The sequence below is a fragment of the Mesoplodon densirostris genome, chromosome 9 (assembly GCF_025265405.1).
Source record: "Mesoplodon densirostris isolate mMesDen1 chromosome 9, mMesDen1 primary haplotype, whole genome shotgun sequence".
Lineage (NCBI taxonomy): Eukaryota > Metazoa > Chordata > Mammalia > Artiodactyla > Ziphiidae > Mesoplodon > Mesoplodon densirostris.
The window spans coordinates 94,562,224-94,580,464 of NC_082669.1; the positions used below are offsets into that span (position 1 = coordinate 94,562,224).

Consider the following 18,241-nt stretch of genomic DNA (forward strand, 5'->3'; position numbering starts at 1 on the left):
AAGGAGCAGAGTGTCCAAATACCGTCATGGAGGAGTGTTTAGGCAGGAATATCATTCACAAATCAAGGTCCATGGCAGCCTGCCCTGGCCTGGAACAGCCAGAACGTCTTGGTCGTGGAACACTAGGGAGCATCACATGGGCTGGAGTAGAATACTGTCGGAATATACAGAGCTGGACACCACCTGTTTGGTTACTACCTAATCGTCTGTTTACGCTGCGTTTCGTTGCAGGTTCGAATCATCCTCCCATGCCATCAGTATGAGTGCCTATTTGCGAGAACAGAGAAGGGAGCTGTACAGTCGGAGTGGAGAGCTTCAAGGTGGGTAATCGACCTCCAGAAAAATTAGATTTCTGGAGGAAGATCTGAAGTGTTTATAGCATGTGAATTTGAGGTCTGCATTCACAGGATTCTTTCAAGATAGCAAAGATGGAAAGACCTGGTAATCTGTTTCTTCTATCATTTCCCAGCATCAGCTGCCAAGCAGCTAAAACTATTACTGTGGCCTCAGGATTTATAGACCTGCTACCATTCAAGTGGGAACTCAATGTAAAAAGAAATGAAGGCAGTTCCTTTTTGCTTAGAGGTGGCAGACGTGATTCCAGTCACAGTCTAAGGGAATGCCAGTCTTCTGTGGCTGCCACTGTTATTTTAATTATTGTTTTCAGTACTTTCTGGAATATGGCAGGGGTACTTGAGATTTGGAAAAGTACAGATGCAGCCTCTGTTGTTATTTAAGGGAAGAAGGATGCCTTTAAACAGTACGTTCTGATCAACATAACTTTGATACGCAGGATATTTGATGTTCATGTGTGGTTACTAAAATGTTGGAATCTGAAGAAGAAAATAATTAAGAAAATAAACTATAAGTAAATTTATTTAAATTAAAAAAATCACACTCATAACATTTTTTCCTGTGACCAAAAGGATGCTAATCATGGTAAATGTGATCAGTTAAGAAAGATTTGTGAAGGTCTGCTAAGTGCAAGACATCCAAGCACTGGAAGGGATGGAAGTTGTTGAGTACAGGGAAATAAAAGAGAAAAACCTTAAGATCCAGTTATGAAAGTAAGGAATGAATATCAATAACAATATAAGGCAGTCAGTGGTAACAACTAAGTGGATGGTATGGATAAAATTGCTAGAGGAGTTGAGAGGGGAGAGATTCTTTAAATTATTTTAGAACTATGGGCTTTCTCCATGAGGGATGGAGAGGAACACTTGCACTGTCTTTGAAGCATTGCAGGCACTTGGAATATTTTGTAGTGACTAGCCTCCACAATTAAATATTTAGTTTTTAAGACTCATCATAATTCTACAACAGAATATCAGGAAGCAACTAGCCAGCCTTTCTAGAGTTAAAAGACTATCGCCTCGTCATTCCTGCCTTCACCTTCATTATTAATCTATCAGTAAATACCTGTAGATTTTTCCAAAGACTCTGCTATGCTGTCTCATAGTTATATCACAGTAATAATTCCACAGCTCAGACATAAAGTTACCAGAATTAAAAGCCTAGAAATACATTTGAGGATATAAGGAAAAGGAAATTAGCTTACAAGCATTTTATTTAATATTAAAGTATTGCTGTATGTTCTAGAAAACATGAAGTGTGTGTCTTGGAGTCTTGAAGTGTAGGAGTACAGAGCGTAGTTTGGTTTGGAACAGATGAAGGAGTGAGCCACTGTATGGTCAGTCAGACAAGGAGGGAAGGAGGAGGGTGACCTGGGCTTCTGCAGGGAACTACCTCCTGGCAATATAGGGTGGACGGCAAGGCTTGGAAGGAAATGATAGTCTTGGAACACACATTCTTGTAGGACTGATCATACTTGAACTGACACTTAGGGGGCGTAGAAAATTACCTAGGTTTGGAGAGCTCTTCCATATCTCCACCTTCCATCACAGTGTCCTACTTATTTTTATTTTTTTTCTGGTTTCCCAAAACCCCACAGGTTTTCACACACACACACACACACACACACACACACACACACACACACACATACTGTATTTTATTTTTACAAGCGATAAATAGACTGCACAGTGTCCTACTTATAAATTCAGAATTGACCTAAGGAGTAGTTTAAGTTTACCTCCAAAATTTCTCTCCACCTGGCTTCTAGTATATGAAATTCCTTTCGTGAGGACACACAGAGCCTTTCTTCTTCTTTTTTAGCTTGAATCCTGATCACTTCCTTTTCTACTCATTAAAAATTTTAATTTTTTAGAGCAGTTTTAGGTTCACAGCAGAACTGAGTGGGAAGTACAGAGAACAGCCCCGTCCCTACATACGTGTACACAGCCTCCCCGACTTGCAGCAGACAGCCTGCACCGCAGTAAAGCTGTTCACTTGATGCTTAGAGCTGAAAAGGTAGACCACGTAACTAATAGGACAGCAGTGCAACTTGTCATTCACTCTTATTCCAGCCTCGTTACTGAACGAGGATAAATGACAGATACCAGAGTCCTCTTTGTTTAGTAGCCAGTGAGCACGGTGAGTGAGCACTCTGCGCTTTGCTGTAGCTGTGCCCCATCCCCAACCCCACCCATGGTCCATGACCTCTTGAGAGACAGACGGTACAGCCAATCAGTGAAGAGCAGAGGGTTCTGGGCCCGTACTGCCTACGTTTAAAACCTAGCTCCCCATTTCCTAGCTTCAGAAGCTCCGTGCCTCCTTATCTCTAAATGGGCGTATCTCTAAACAGTGCCTACCCCCAAGAGGTTGTTGTGAACGTTAGGGGAGTAAGCTATGAAAAGTGCTGAGAAAAGGACCTAACGCAGTAAATGTTATGCGTTCCTCCTTCTCTCCAAATGTTACCTCTAGTTTTGTCACTTCAGAGCTTTCGTATACATTCTGTTTGTCTCCTCGTTGGGCTAAACCCTGCTCAGCTCTCCAACTTCAGTTGGTCACTGTGATGAGCCCTCCCTGCTGGAGTCTCCTCTCCCTAACATACCCCCTCCAAAAAAAAAAAAAAAAAAAGACAAAGCACACTCTGTCTCTCTTTCCTTCTCTCTCTCTCTCTGGGCTCGTGGCCCCTGCTGTGTGCGCACGTCTTTACTGTTCCCTTTCTTATATCGTTCTCCACACTGTATTGTGGATTTGCCACAGAGCTATAAGCTCCATGAGGGACATACTGTTTTATCCCCTGTGCTTAGTACAGTGCCTGGTATAGTAAATGTTCAGTAAATACTGATGGACTCACTGACAGAAGGAATGAGGATGGCAGAGGTCTAAAGTAGGGTGGACAGCTTATTAGGTGAGAGGTTAGGAAGGAGGCCCCAAAGGAGATGGGGCCACTGACAGCCATTATCAGCTTCATAGGTCTGCATTAGCTTTTACGTTTAAGCCGAAGTAGAGCCTATACGTAGATGCATTTTTGTTCTTTGCGGTTATACATGGCTTTATTAAATAGAAATGTTGCCCTTGAGCTGTCTGGCCTAGGACAACATTGCTGTATATAATTGAAAAACATTGAAAAATCCAACTAAGTTACAGAGGACTTTCATTCTGTGAGAATGGTTAATCGAAGAATCATCATAATCTAGGAACTTTACCATCCTTCAAAAAGTTAGTTGAAATATGGAACTTTCAAGCAACAGGCTATTGTACGTACCAGTGTTGAGCAAAATAGGAGCATTTATCTCTGGTTGGAGGGGAGAAAGTAGCTAGCAAACATATCATGTTCATAATAATCATCAAAAATAATTGAGCTGAGCTGACACATCACGTGCTTGGTGAGAGGCTGTATCAGCTGACCAGTTTTTGTGCAAGTTTCATGGAGTTTCATTCAGGAACCAAAGTTTCTCTGATGAATGCTTTTAATATTGCAGCAGGAAAAAAGGAGCTGGGGGGGAATCACATCTTTTTTCCATAAAAAACGGTCATTCTTTTTCAGTTATTCTATTAATCTGACTGGTCCGAGGACCACAGTGAGATCTGCATTTCACCTTATCCTGAAAAGGCATAGTTAAATAGTTCAGTCACATCATAAGAGATTGGCAGGAGATTTTCATCTCTTCTCTTAGAGCCACGAAGCTGCAGGCTTCGCTTCCCAGTGGTTTGGTTCGTGAGGTCAGCTCTTCCTTCTGTGGTAGGAGAGTGGTAAAGATAGACCATCAAAGTAACATTAAAAGGCTCACATCTGACAAAAGTTAAGCTCCTGTCAACATTTCTAATGCATCATGCAATTAAAAACTGTTCTACACAAGGGGGAAAAAGAATGAAAAAATGAGATTTCTTTGGTATCATCAACCCATCTCAGTTGGCTCTAACTGTCAGGGTACAAGTGGTTCATTACATTGTGTGCTGTGGGCAGCTGGGCTGAGGACGTCGGAGTGCTGTTCCCAAGAGTGCAGGGCAACAGCTGGAAGTCAAACTTGTGCATATGTCTGCGTTAATCATGGATGTCCTGTTGTTCTGAGCCCCTCCACTGCTTCATTGTACTGCTCACACAGTCATGTGGAAGCTTAGAAAGGTACTCATTTTAAAGAACATTTAGCTTCAATACAGTGTCTGAGTTTTTTTTTTTTTTTGAATTTTATTTTTTTTATACAGCAGGTTCTTATTAGTTGTCTATTTTATACATATTAGTGTACATATGTCAATCCCAATCTCCCAGTTCATTCCACCCCCGCTTTCCCCCCTTGGTGTCCATATGTTTGTTCTCTACATCTGTGTCTCAGTTTCTGACCTGCAAACTGGTTCATCTGTACCATTTTTCTAGGTTCCACATATATGCATTAATATACGATATTTGTTTTTCTCTTTCTGACTCACTTCATTCTGTATGACACTCTCTAGATCCATCCACGTCTCTACAAATGACCCAATTTTGTTCCTTTTTATGGCTGGGTAATATTCCATTGTATATATGTACCACATCTTCTTTATCCATTTGTCTGTCAATGGGCATTTAGGTTGCTTCCATGTCCTGGCTATTGTAAATAGTGCTTCAATGAACATTGGGGTGCATGTGTCTTTTTGAATTGTGGTTTTCTCTGGGTATATGCCCAGCAGTGGGATTGCTGGGTCATATGGTAATTCTGTTTTTAGTTTGCTAAGGAACCTCCATACTGTTCTCCATAGTGGCTGTATCAATTTACATTCCCACCAACAGTGCAAGAGGGTTCCCTTTTCTCCACACCCTCTCCAGCATTTGTTGTTTGTAGATTTTCTGTTGATGCCCATTCTAACTAGTGTGAGGTGATACCTCATTATAGTTTTGATTTGCATTTCTCTAATAATTAGTGATGTTGAGTAGCTTTTTATGTGCCTCTTGGCCATCTGTATGTCTTCTTTGGAGAAATGTCTATTTAGGTCTTCTGCCCATTTTTGGATTGGGTTGTTTGTTTTTTAATGCTGTGCTGCATGAGCTGTTTATATGTTTTAGAGATTAATCCTTTGTCCGTTGATTCGTTTGCAAATATTTTCTCCCATTCTGACGGTTGTCTTATCGTCTTGTTTGTGGTTCCCTTTGCTTTGCAAAAGGTTTTAAGTTTCATTAGGTCCCATTTGTTTATTTTTGTTTTTATTTTCATTACTCTAGGAGGTGGATCAAAAAAGATCTTGCTGTGATTTATGTCAAAGAGTGTTCTTCCTATGTTTTCCTTGAAGTGATTTATATTGTCTGGTCTTACATTTAGGTCTCTAATCCATTTTGAGCTCATTTTTGTGTATAGTGCTAGGGAGTGTTCTAAGTTCATTCTTTTACATGTAGCTGTCCAGTTTTCCCAGCACCACTTATTGAAGAGACTACCTTTTCTCCATTGTATATCCTTGCCTCCTTTGTCATAGATTAGTTGACCATAGGTGCGTGGGTTTATCTCTGGGCTTTCTATCCTGTTCCATTGATCTATATTTCTGTTTTTTTGCCAGTACCATATTGTCTTGATTACTGTACCGTTGTAGTATAGTCTGAAGTCAGGGAGTCTGATTCCTCCAGATCCGTTTCTTTCCCTCAAGACTGCTTTGACTATTCGGGGTCTTTTGTGTCTCCATACAAATTTTAAGATTTTTGGTTCTAGTTCTGTAAAAAATGACATTGGTAGTTTGATAGGAATTGCATTGAATCTGTAGATTACTTTGGGTAGTATAGTCATTTTCACAATATTGATTCTTCCAATCCAAGAACATGGTATATCTCTCTATCTGTTGTTATCATCTTTAATTTCTTTCATCAGTATCTTAGTTTTCTGCATACAGGTCTTTTGTCTCCCTAGGTAGGTTTATTCCTAGGTATTTTTTTCTTTTTGTTGCAATGGTAAATGGGAGTGTTTCCTTAATTTCTCCTTCAGATTTTTCATCATTAGTGTATGGGAGTGCAAGAGATTTCTGTGCATTAATTTTGTATCCTGCAACTTTACCAAATTCATTGATTAGCTCTAGTAGTTTTCTGGTGGCATCTTTAGGATTCTCTATGTGTAGTATCATGTCATCTGCAAATAGTGACAGTTTTACTTTTTCTTTTCCAGTTTGTATTCCTTTTATTTCTTTTTCTTTTCTGATTGCCGTGGCTAGGACTTCCAAAACTATGTTGAATAATACTGGTGAGAGTGGACATCCTTGTCTTTTTCCTGATCTTAGAGGAAATGGTTTCAGTTTTTCACCAGTGAGAATGATGTTTGCTGTGGGTTTGTCGTATATGGCCTTTATTATGTTGAGGTAGGTTCCCTCTGTGCCCACTTTCTGGAGAGTTTTCATCATTAATGGGTGTTGAATTTTGTCAAAAGCTTTTTCTACATCTATTGAGATGATCATATGGTTTTTATTCTTCAATTTGTTAATATGGTGTATCACATTGATTGATTTGTGTATATTGAAGACTCCTTTCATCCCTGGGATAAATCCCACTTGATCATGGTGTATGATCCTTTTTTTTTTTTTTTTTGCGGTACGCGGGCCTCTCACTGTTGTGGCCTCTGCTGTTGCGGAGCACAGGCTCTGGACGTGCAGGCTCAGCGGCCATGGCTCACAGGCCCAGCCGCTCTGCGGCATGTGGGATCTTCCCGGACCGGGGCACGAACCCGTGTCCCCTGCATCGGCAGGTGGACTCCCAACCACTGCGCCACCAGGGAAGCCCTGATCCTTTTAATGTGCTGTTGGGTTCTGTTTGCTAGTGTTTTGTTGAGGATTTTTGCATCTATATTCATCAGTGACATTGGTCTGTAATTTTCTTTTTGTGTAGTCTCTTTGTCTGGTTTTGGTATCAAGGTGATGGTGGCCTCATGGAATGAGTTTGGGATTGTCTCTTCCTTTGCAATTTTTGGATGAGTTCGATAAGGATGGGTGTTAGCTCTTCTCTAAATGTTTGATAGAATTCACCTGTGAAGCCATCTGGTCCTGGCCTTTTGTTTGTTGGAAGATTTTTAATCACAGTGTGAATTTCATAACTTGTGATTGGTGTGTTCATGTTTTCTGTTTCTTCCTGGTTCAGTCTTGGAACATTCTACCTTTCTAAGAATTTGTCCATTTCTTCCAGGTTGTCCATTTTATTGGCATAGAGTTGCTTGTAGTAGTCTCTTAGGATGCTTTGTATTTCTGTGGTGTCTGTTGTAACTTCTCCTTTTTCATTTCTAATTTTATTGATTTGAGTCTTCTCACCTTTTTCTTGATGAAATGGTTTATCAATTTTGTTTATCTTCTCAAAGAACCAGCTTTTAGTTTTATTGATCTTTGCTATTGTTTACTTTGTTTCTATTTCATTTATTTCTGCTCTGATCTTTATGATTTCTTTTCTTCTGCTAACTTTGGGTTTTGTTTGTTCTTCTTTCTCTAGTTCCTTCAGGTGTAAGGTTAGATTGTTTATTTGAGATTTTTTTTTGATTCTTGAGGTAGGCTTGTATAGCTATAAACTTCCCTCTTAGAACTGCTTTTCCTGCATCCCATAGGTTTTGGATCATCGTGTTTTCATTGTCGTTTGTCTGTAGGTATTTTTGATTTCCTCTATGATTTCTTCAGTGATCTCTTGGTTATTTAATGTATTGTTTAGCCTCCAAGTTGTTGTGTTTTTTTACATTGTTTTCCCTGTAATTGATTTCTAATCTCATAGTGTTGTGGTCAGAAAAGATGCTTGATATTATTTCAGTTTTCTTAAATTTAGTGAGGCTTGATGTGACCCAAGATGTGATCTTCCTGCTGTTTTTGGATGGAATGTCCTATCAATATCAGTTAAATCTATCTGGTGTATTGTGTCATTTAAAGTTCTGTTTCCTTATTAATTTTCTGTTTGGATGATCTGTCCATTGGTGTAAGTGAGGTGTTAAAGCCCCCCACTATTATTGTGTTACTGTCGATTTCCTCTTTTAAGCTGTTAGCAGTTTCCTTATGTATTGAGGTGCTCCTATGTTGGGTGCATATATATTTATAATTGTTTTATCTTCTTTTGGATTTATCCCTTGATCATTATGTAGTGTCTTTCCTCGTCTCTTGTAACATTCTTTATTTTAAAGTCTCTTTTATCTGATATTAGTATTGCTACTCCAGCTTTCTTTTGATTTCCATTTGCATGGAATATCTTTTTCCATCCCCTCACTTTCAGTCTGTATGTGTCCCTAGGTCTGAAGTGGGATTGTTGTAGACAGCATACATATGGGTCTTGTTTTTGTATCCATTCAGCAAGCCTGTGTCTTTTGGTTGGAGCATTTAATCCATTCATGTTTAAGGCAATTATCGTTATGTATGTTCCTATTACCATATTGTTAATTGTTTTGGGTTTGTTTTTGTAGGTTCTTTTCTTCTCTTATGTTTCCCACTTAGAGCAGTTCCTGTAGCATTTGTTGTAGAGCTGGTTTGGTGGTGGTGAATTCTCTTAGCTTTTGCTTGTCTGTAAAGCTGTTGATTTCTCCATCGAACCTGAATGAGATACTTGCCGGCTAGAGTAATCTTGGTTGTAGGTTCTTTCCTTTCATCACTTTAAGTATATCATGCCACTCCCTTCTGGCTTGTAGAGTTTCTGCTGAGAAATCAGCTGTTAACCTTATGAGAGTTCCCTTATATGCTATTTGTCGTTTTCCCTGGTTGCTTTTAATAATTTTTCTTTGTCTTTTATTTTTGTCAAATTGATTACTGTGTGTCTCGGCGTGTTCCTCCTTGGGTTTATCCTGCCTGGGACTCTCTGCACTTTCTGGACTTGGGTGGCTATTTCCTCTCCCATGTTAGGGAAGTTTTCGACTATAATCTCTTCAAATGTTTTCTTGGGTCCTTTCTCTCTCTCTTCTCCTTCTGGGACACTTATAATGTGAATGTTGGTGCGTTTAATTGTTGTCCCAGAGGTCTCTTAGGCTGTCTTCATTTCTTTTTATTCTTTTTTTTTCATTCTGTTCCACGGCAATGAATTCCACCATTCTGTCTTCCAGGTCACTTATCCGTTGTTCTGCCTCAGTTATTCTGCTATTGATTCCTTCTAGTGTTGTTTTCATTTCAGTTATTGTATGTTCATCTCTGTTTGTTTGTTCTTTAATTCTTCTAGGTCTTTGTTAAACACTTCTTGCATCTTCTCGATCTTTGCCTCTATTCTTTTTCCGAGGTTCTGGATCATCTTCTCTGTCATTATTCTGAGTTCTTTTTCTGGAAGGTTACCTATCTCCACTTCATTTAGTTGTTTTTCTGGGGTTTTATCTTGTTCCTTCATCTGGTACATAGTCCTCTGCCTTTTCATCTTGTCTATCTTTCTGTGAATGTGGTTTTCATTCCACAGGCTGCAGGATTGTAATTCTTCTTGCTTCTGCTGTCTGCCCTCTGGTGGATGATGTTATCTAAGAGGCTTGTGTAAGTGTCCTTATGGGAGGGACTGGTGGTGGGTAGAGCTGGCTGTAGCTCTTTTGGGCAGAGCTTAGTAAAACTTTAATCTGCTTGTCTGCTGATGGATGGGGCTTGCTTCCCTCCCTATTGGTTGTTTGGTCTGAGGCGACCCAACACTTGAGCCCACCCGGGCTCTCTGGTGGGGCTAATGGCAGACTCTGGGAGGGCTCACGGCAAGGAGTACTTCCCAGAACTTCTGCTGCCAGTGATCTTGTTCTCATGGTGAGACAGAGCCACCCTCCGCCTCTCCAGGAGACCCTCCAACACTGGCAGGTAGGTCTGGTTCAGTTGCCTATGGGGTCAGTGCTCCTTCCCCTAGGTGCCGATGTGCACACTGCATTGTGTGTGCCCTCCAAGAGTGGAGTCTCTGTTTCCCCCGGTCCTGTCAAAATCCTGCAGTCATATCCCACTAGCCTCAGAATCTGATTCTCTAGAAATTCCTCCTCCTGTTGCCAGACCCCCGGTTGGGAAGCCTGACGTGGGGCTCAGAACCTTCACTCTAGTGGGTGGACTTCTGTGGTATGTGTTCCCCCGTTTGTGGGTCACCCACCCAGCAGTTATGGGATTTGATTTTTTTGTGATTGTGCCCCTGCTACCATCTCATTGTGGCTTCTCCTTTGTCTTTGGATGTGGGGTATCTTTTTTGGTCATTAGTTCCAGTGTCTTCCTGTCAATGATTGTTCAGCAGTTAGTTGTGATTCCGGTGCTCTCGCAAGAGGTAGTGGCAGTCTAGTGTCTGAGTTTTAATGTGTGATTCTTCAGGAGAATATGGTAACTGATGAACACATGGTGTCATGAGGGTTGGAAAAAAAAAAGTCAAAATACTTACTGCTGCCCATGACCAAAACAGGTTCTTTGGTTAATCCCCTGTGCCTCGGTTTCTCATTTGAAAAATAGAGCTGTTATCAGTTCTGACTCTTTTAGGAGGGGATATTGTGATTGTAAAATTAGATATCAAAACTCTGGAAAAATTAGAATAGCTATAATTGATTGAAATTAAAATGGTGCTTTAAAAAAAGTTTATCATTGTGGAATGAGGAGAGCTGCATCCCTCTCTTTATCTCTCATTTTCTCCTCCCATTCACTCTCACTGTTTCTCTGGGTCGGCTCACCTCAAGGTCACCGGTGACCTCCATCTTGGCAGACTCAGTGTTTGCTTTTCTGTGTTCATCTCACTTGCTCGTTCAGCAACTGTTTTCCTTTTCTCTTTCTCATGTTCTTTCTGAGCCTTCTCAAGGGCTCCTTGGAGTGTCTCCTGGTTTGGTCCTGAAAGCTTTCCTGTGTTCCCTCTGTACACTCTCCCCTGATGATCTCAGCCAAAACCAAGCTTTGCTTGGGGCCAGGTGCAGATGACTTGCAGATCTAGGTCTCCTGCCCAAATCTCATGATTGTTTCCTGATCTCTTCCAGCATCCTATCTCCCCGCCCCACATCTTATCATTCTTAACCTCAGCATGTTTTTTATTTTCCTCATAATACTTAAAAGAATATGTACATCTTGTCAACTTGTTAATATTCTACACAGAATGCAAGCCTTACTCACTAATGTGTTCCAGTGCCTAGGACAATACTTGGCTTGAATTAGGCACTTCGAAAATATATGATGAAGGAGGCCTCTTTCCTCCATATCTCCTTATTTGCATGTGCAAGCCTACTTATTTGAGAAACACTAGCAGGAGCTTTAATAAACAGACTAGGAGTTCTGTACTTTGTCTTTGCTCATTTTTTTTTTTTTTTTGCGGTACACAGGCCTCTCACTGTTGTGGCCTCTCCCGTTGCGGAGCACAGGCTCCGGACGCGCAGGCTCAGCGACCATGGTTCACGGGCCCATCCGCTCCGTGGCATGTGGGATCTTCCCGGACTGGGGCACGAACCCGTGTCCTCTGTATCGGCAGGCGGACTCCCATCCACTGCACCACCAGGGAAGCCCTTTGCTCATTTTTAAAGGTGATCAAACTCACTAATAGGTAGAGTACATTAATTGTCACCAATCCAAGTAGAAAGGTATACTCAGTTTTGACTAAAGTTTCTTCTCTGTCTTGGGGCTACTTAGTACTTCTGTTTGTACTCAATCATATTACCTTTAAGAGTGTCATTTTTATCCCAATTAGTTAAATGAGTGGCATTTCTATGGCCCTGACATTGAAATAGTCTGTAAAGCTCCAACCACTTGAAATAGTCTGTAAAGCTACAACCACTTGAGAATTGACTTTTCTAAGAGGATTTGCTTTACATAGTAAATATGGAAGTACTGACATCAGGGAAAACTGGGCTCTTATACTGACCTGACCTGAATTTTCTGAGTTTTTCTCTCTTATTGGGTTGTTGGTAACTGGGGTTGTGAATACTTAATAGTATCGTATGTAATTAATCTCCTTGGAGGTGCCTTGCCCTGAGGTAAGGCAATATTTGAAATAGATTAAGCATGAGTTGATTATCCTTTTTACAGAAGAATTTATTATAGGAGGATTTAGTATAGGAGTCTCCTAAGTAGCAAGCTGTTCTATAATGGAGCATTTAAAGCAAGATTTCACTTATGCACACATTTTCAGGGACATTTTGGCTGAAGTGAGGTACAGCAGTTTTTCACACATACCACCCTTTTGTTCCACAGCCTTATATATAAGAAGCACTTGTAAAGCTTTATATTCGTGAAATTTGATTAGAAAATTCTTTGTAGTCTTTAAAATCTTGCTTAATGACTTTGTTAATAACTGAGTAACAATATGCAAGCGACATGGGGAAAAAAGTACTTTTTTTTGGTTAAAATTGCACATAATTGTTTCAAAATAACCTTAATCTCTTAGTTATCTCTTCTGTTTTAGGTTGTAAAATAGTGTATGAAAATTGATTCCCCCTCCTTTTGTATATTTATATTCTTGCTTTTTAAAAGACAGATCATAATTTATATGTAAGATATGTCTTAATATGAAATTATAATACAATTTTCATAAGTGCTAATTTCTTTATCTTTTCCTAAGAAGTAGTAAGTAATAAATATAGTTTCCTCAGGTCATGAGCAGGCAAATGCGTTATTTCAAATCATATAGGAAATAAAAGTGTTCCTATGCCGCAATTGTTATTGAGCATACCAGCCCTTAGTCTTAATCTATGCCAGATAGATGTTTATTTTATTTTAAAATGTTCTTTTGTGGATTTAGTTTATATAAAATGGATTTATTTTCTGAATAAGTCTAGTTCATAAAACATCCTTTCTACCCAGTGGACAGACCACTGGTAGCTGAACCATGTGGAAGGTCATGAGAAAATGGATCATGAGAGTACAAAGTGGCCATCACACAGCCTTATTTAGTAAAGTCTAAGAGCCTCACTCTTGAGAAATGACCCTTGGTCATTGTGCAGAACTAGTTGATGATATATCATCTTATTTTTAAAAAACTTTTGTTCTACCCATTTATTCATTCATCCATACAGAGATAGGGGAGAAGAGGGAATGCTGCTAAATGAGATACATATTTGAGTTTTAAAAGTGATACGTATGCATGTCTATCTATATTATACTTCAATTAAAAGGTTTTTTTTAAACCAAAGTATGAAAAAACACCAGAAACTTCTAACATGATGTAACAGAGAATTTTGAATGTTAGGTTCTCTTATATTTTTCATCATTTGGTTCACATTAATTTTTTAATAATGTGAAGATGATAGCTTTGCTATTATTCCTTATTTTCTTAGACTTTCTCTAGGACCATAAGAAGTTATATTTTGGCAACCTTAGTAGTTTATATGATGCAACTAATAATTCTGACCTGAGCTCCTTTAGAAGATAGAGAAGACCACAAACATTTATAGTATATAGTGAGGAAAGTAATTATTAGAAACTAGTGAGAATGCTACATAACAGATTTATCATTGTCCCAGTAAGACACGATTCATAAGGTAATTTTACATTTTCACAATGAAGGTTGGGTCCTTCAGGAAGGCTAATAGTTAGAGATTACCTTATCTAAAGTGATCTGTTACCAAAATTCAGAAGTAATTGATGTAAACATGCACATAGTATGATGTCTAGAAAATGAAAAAATAGATTTTAATGGTAGAATGTGCTTTAGAACTCATAATCTAGTGCTTTTAAACTCATTTTTCAATCATAGGACCTGTCTTCTGTTTAAGTCTTATTTCATAATTCAAATGGTTTGACTAAGTGGGGTTGGTGGCTCAGAGCCCCACCTGCTTAGATGCCCCCCCCCCTTCCATTTGCTCCTTTCCCCTTCCTCTGTGTGGCACCAAGGCACCATTACAAAACTACAGACTCCCAGAAGCAGACTTCTACGCAATGGAAAACTTGATATCGGGAGAGAGATGACATTACAGATTTGTAGGGATAGGACAGACTAATCAATAATGGGTGTTAAGACAATTGATTATCCATAAAGAAAAAAAAGACATTAGATTTGAACCTCATATCATTAGGAAAATAAATTTTTGATGGGTTAGAACTCAGATGTGAAAGGCAAAACCTACGGACAAGTATGCTCATAGCAGCATTGTTTGAATAACAGAAAACTGGAAACAACTCAAATGCCATAGACAGGAAAAAGGAATTATAAATCAGTATAGCCATGATTCCACATGGCTGAATACTTTATAACAGTGAAAATGAATGAACTCTGCTATATATTAGCTTGGTTGAGTCTCCAAAGCAATCACATAGGAATATATATAGTCTAGTTCCATCTACATGAAGATCAGAAGCAGTCAGAACTGAATAGTATCTTCTTGCGGCATACTTCCTTATATGATGAAAATGTGAGAAAGGTAAGATGGGGGCATAAATATAAAACTCAGGCAAGGGATCTCCTCCAGAGAGGATGCAGGAGGATATGATCAAAGAGAGGAGCACATGGGGCTTGAAGGGGATAATGGTTGTGTTGTGTTTCTTAAGCTAAGTGATGGAAATGGTATTGCTTGTTTTATTATTTTTAAAACCATACAAATGTCATAGATACTCATATATATAATACATTTCATTAAAAGTAGAAATATAATAATTTTTAAAAGGGCCTCTAAGTGTCCAGAGACAAAACCATATATGTAGTGTAATGCCCCTGTTTAGAAGTCTAAACCAAATTTGGAGTTTTCTGTGACCTCTGGCTTGGTTCTTGGGCCTGCAGCATTCCACTGACACTCTGTGTCCCTGCCGAAGCTGTGAATGATTACTGAACTAGTCCTGTACCTTAAGGAGTTCATGAGAAGATAACCTCAGGGTCAGGAGGGCTCCCTCCCCACTGACCCACACCTTCCTCTCCCTCATCCTCCATCTGGGTGTCAGAACCTAGCCTTGAGCGAGGTCAACAGCTATTCTACTTTTCTTTCCTGTATTTTTTTAGGAATTCTGGTTGTTTATTGAATCGGTACAGATTTATCACATGTATTCATACTGGACACTTCACTTGGCCTTTAGGATACAGTAATGAACAGAACCAAGTTTTGATTTTTGCATTTGAAAGTCAGAAGAATAGAAAGGGACCATGAATGTGTCACAGAGAACCTGGCACTTGTCTCCCAGCATTTGTTCTATATTAACAGAGCCCCTGGTTTTTAGCCGGACACATGGCCACCCCAAAATATAAACATATCTAAGCTTTCCTTGCAGCCAGCCATGGACACATAATTCTAACCAGTAGAATGTGAGTGAAAGTGATATGCATAACTTCAGGTCTTACATTTAAAGGGAAGGCTCTCCTTCTCTCCCAGCCCGGTACCTGTGTGCTGTGTGAAGGTGTTCATACACACAGTGTGAACGAAGCATGGTGGCGAGTCATCTTAGACCGCACAGGTGAGGCCGAACTGTAGGGATGGTAGAGCAGTGGGATACAGGGAGCTTGGGTTTCTGGGACCATGGAGTGTCACACTCTGATGACCAGAGCCACCATCCCATCCCAGACTTCTCTGTGAGAGAGGAAGAAACTGTCTTGTTTAAGTCACTAGTAGTTTGATTCTCTTATTACTTGCAGCCCTACTTATGTTCTAATTAATTCAGCATACAAGTAAGTGATCACAGCCCTGTGATATGTGCTATGATGGAGTTGTATATATATGTAACTGAGATGTGTGTACAAGTTCTGGGAAAGGCAGGGAGGTTTTCATAAGTATTTAAGGTTTGAGCTGCTTATAAGGGATGAAAGGAAGCTTTCCAGATAAAGAAAGAAGGGGTGGGCATTTCAGGCAGTGGGCATGGAGGGATAAATGCATGGAAGTGAGAGAGTATAGGCTTTTCTTGTTTCATAACATGAATTGGATGTAACTTTTTCTGTTAATTAAGGAAATCAGTTCATGTATACTGATCTCTACTGATTATAATTTGTTACTTTTGGGAACCAGAGATGACAGAAAGGACACCAAAGTTGTTGTGAATGGCTTTGGCCATTGTGCATCATAACAGCTAAGAGATGAAGAATTGATAGGAACCAGTGGTGTATTGGCGATGATAGAAATATAAAAGATGATTATACTAGAGCAAAAGCTACATATAATCACACACTGGATTTTCTGAGCAGTGTTCAAGCAGTATAGCCTTGCCAGTTTATTATTAAAAATCCTATAGGAAAAATAACTGTTTTAAATGCAACTATGATAGCAGTATCAAAATCAGGCTGTACGTGGTAGCTTCAACTTGAGATATTGGCAGTGTCTGGATCGCGAAGGACCAGCCCAACCTAATTCCAAAGTCCCTTGTTCAGCTTAGGCTGCAAATGGCAGCTTGCTTCTGTATGGAGATGGCAGAGTTCTGTGTGCTCACATTGGATTTCCAGCTTGTAACTGTGGTGTGGATGAAAATACGCATCAAGTTACTTTTGGCTTCACCACAGTTTTAAACTTGAAAATCCCGTATTACAGTAATTTATGATAGTCTGTATGAATGCTACATGAATACTGTAATAGTCATAATATAGGATGTTCATTCCTAGAATTGTGATGACATCTACTGAAGTGCAGCCAGTTCATTTGCATATTCATGCCCACTTAGCTCAAATAAGTCCCTGTTTGTTTGCACATTAATGCCTGATTTCAGCACCAGTTAACTCGTTTACATATCCCTGTTTAGTTGGTTAGTGAGGTTCATATGTGGAACATTGGTGCAGCTGTTCGTGCTTTGAGTAGCTAGGGGAGCTTTGTGGTTTAGTGGGAGGAGTACCTATTAACTCATCTTGCTTTTACTAGGCAAGTCACTTTACCTTTCTGAGCCCCAGGTTACTCAGCTGCTGTAGTGAAAGTAGCGATACTTCCCCTGCCTCTTAAGGTTCTTGTAATTGATGTATTGGAGTTGACAACATACAATCAACATTTCTAGGCCAACCATATTCTAGGCACTGCTCCTGGAACATTTACATATGGGAGAGTTCTAGGTGCCATGGAAGGCAAGACATGCAAACAGAGACAGTTTTCATAAATGTTAGAAGTACCTGGGGGAGCATGGAAGAGAAAACATTCCCGAGGGAGTCATAGAAGCTGTTGCAAAGGAGGAATCATTATATTGAAATTGGAAAGATGAGTTAACCATACTGACCAGGGGAAGGGCACTCACTGCAAGTAGGGAGAGGATGTAAAACACACAGCTGTGTGAGAGCTCCAGGGAACTAACTGTAGGTATTGCCTTGAGGAAATATTGGACCCAGTCAAGGGAGATGGGTGGGCAGATCTCAGGGGACCTGGTATAACAGCAAGAAGGCATGGTTTCTGTCCTGTGAATGTTAAGGAATCCTCTAAGGATTTAAAGCAGGAGAATCACATAATCAAATCTGTATTTTAGTAAAAGTATTCTGGTGCCTTGCAGAGGAGAATCAATGCAGTGAGGTTGGAGACAAGAAGGCAAATTGTATTGTTGTTTCAGGTGAAAACTTATAGGAGAGTATGCCAGCTTTTTTTTTTTTTTTTTCTGCGGTACGCAGGCCTCTCACTGTTGTGGCCTCTCCCGTTGCGGAGCACAGGCTCCGGATGCGCAGGCCCAGCGGCCGTGGCTCACGGGCCCAGCCGCTCCGCGGCATGTGGGATCTTCCCTGACCGGGGCACAAAGCCGTGTCCCCTACATCGGCAGGCGGACTCTCAACCACTGCGCCACCAGGGAAGCCCATATGCCAGCTTTTTAGGAGGGTAATAGCAGTGAGGATGGAGAGGTGGGAATAGATCCAAAAGCTAATTTTGAGGTAGAGTCAGTTGGACACGATGACTCATTCTGTGTGGAGATTGAGCAAGAGATAGGCTTGGTTCCCAGTTTTCCAATCTGGTGACTTGGGTAGATCATGATGTTATTTAAGATAGGAAATACAAGAAGAGAAGTAGTTTTTATGGAGTGTTAGCGGCGAGGGTAGCTTTTTAAAGTATATATTTTCATGTTTCTCTTCTAGTTTTGTTTAGATCTATATAATCTAACATTAGCTAAACTAACTTATTGAATTAATCTATTATCAACTCCCTCATGA

General features: G+C 40.0%; 1 protein-coding gene across 1 annotated transcript in view; it reads left to right on the top strand.

The window, feature by feature from the left end:
• EXOC4 (exocyst complex component 4) overlaps positions 1-18,241 on the top strand; it is an 828,650-nt gene that overhangs the window by 232,748 nt on the left and 577,661 nt on the right. The window contains exon 9 of the mRNA XM_060108317.1: positions 232-320. Coding sequence (XP_059964300.1) covers positions 232-320 — 89 coding nt within the window. The remainder of the gene's footprint in view (positions 1-231; positions 321-18,241) is intronic.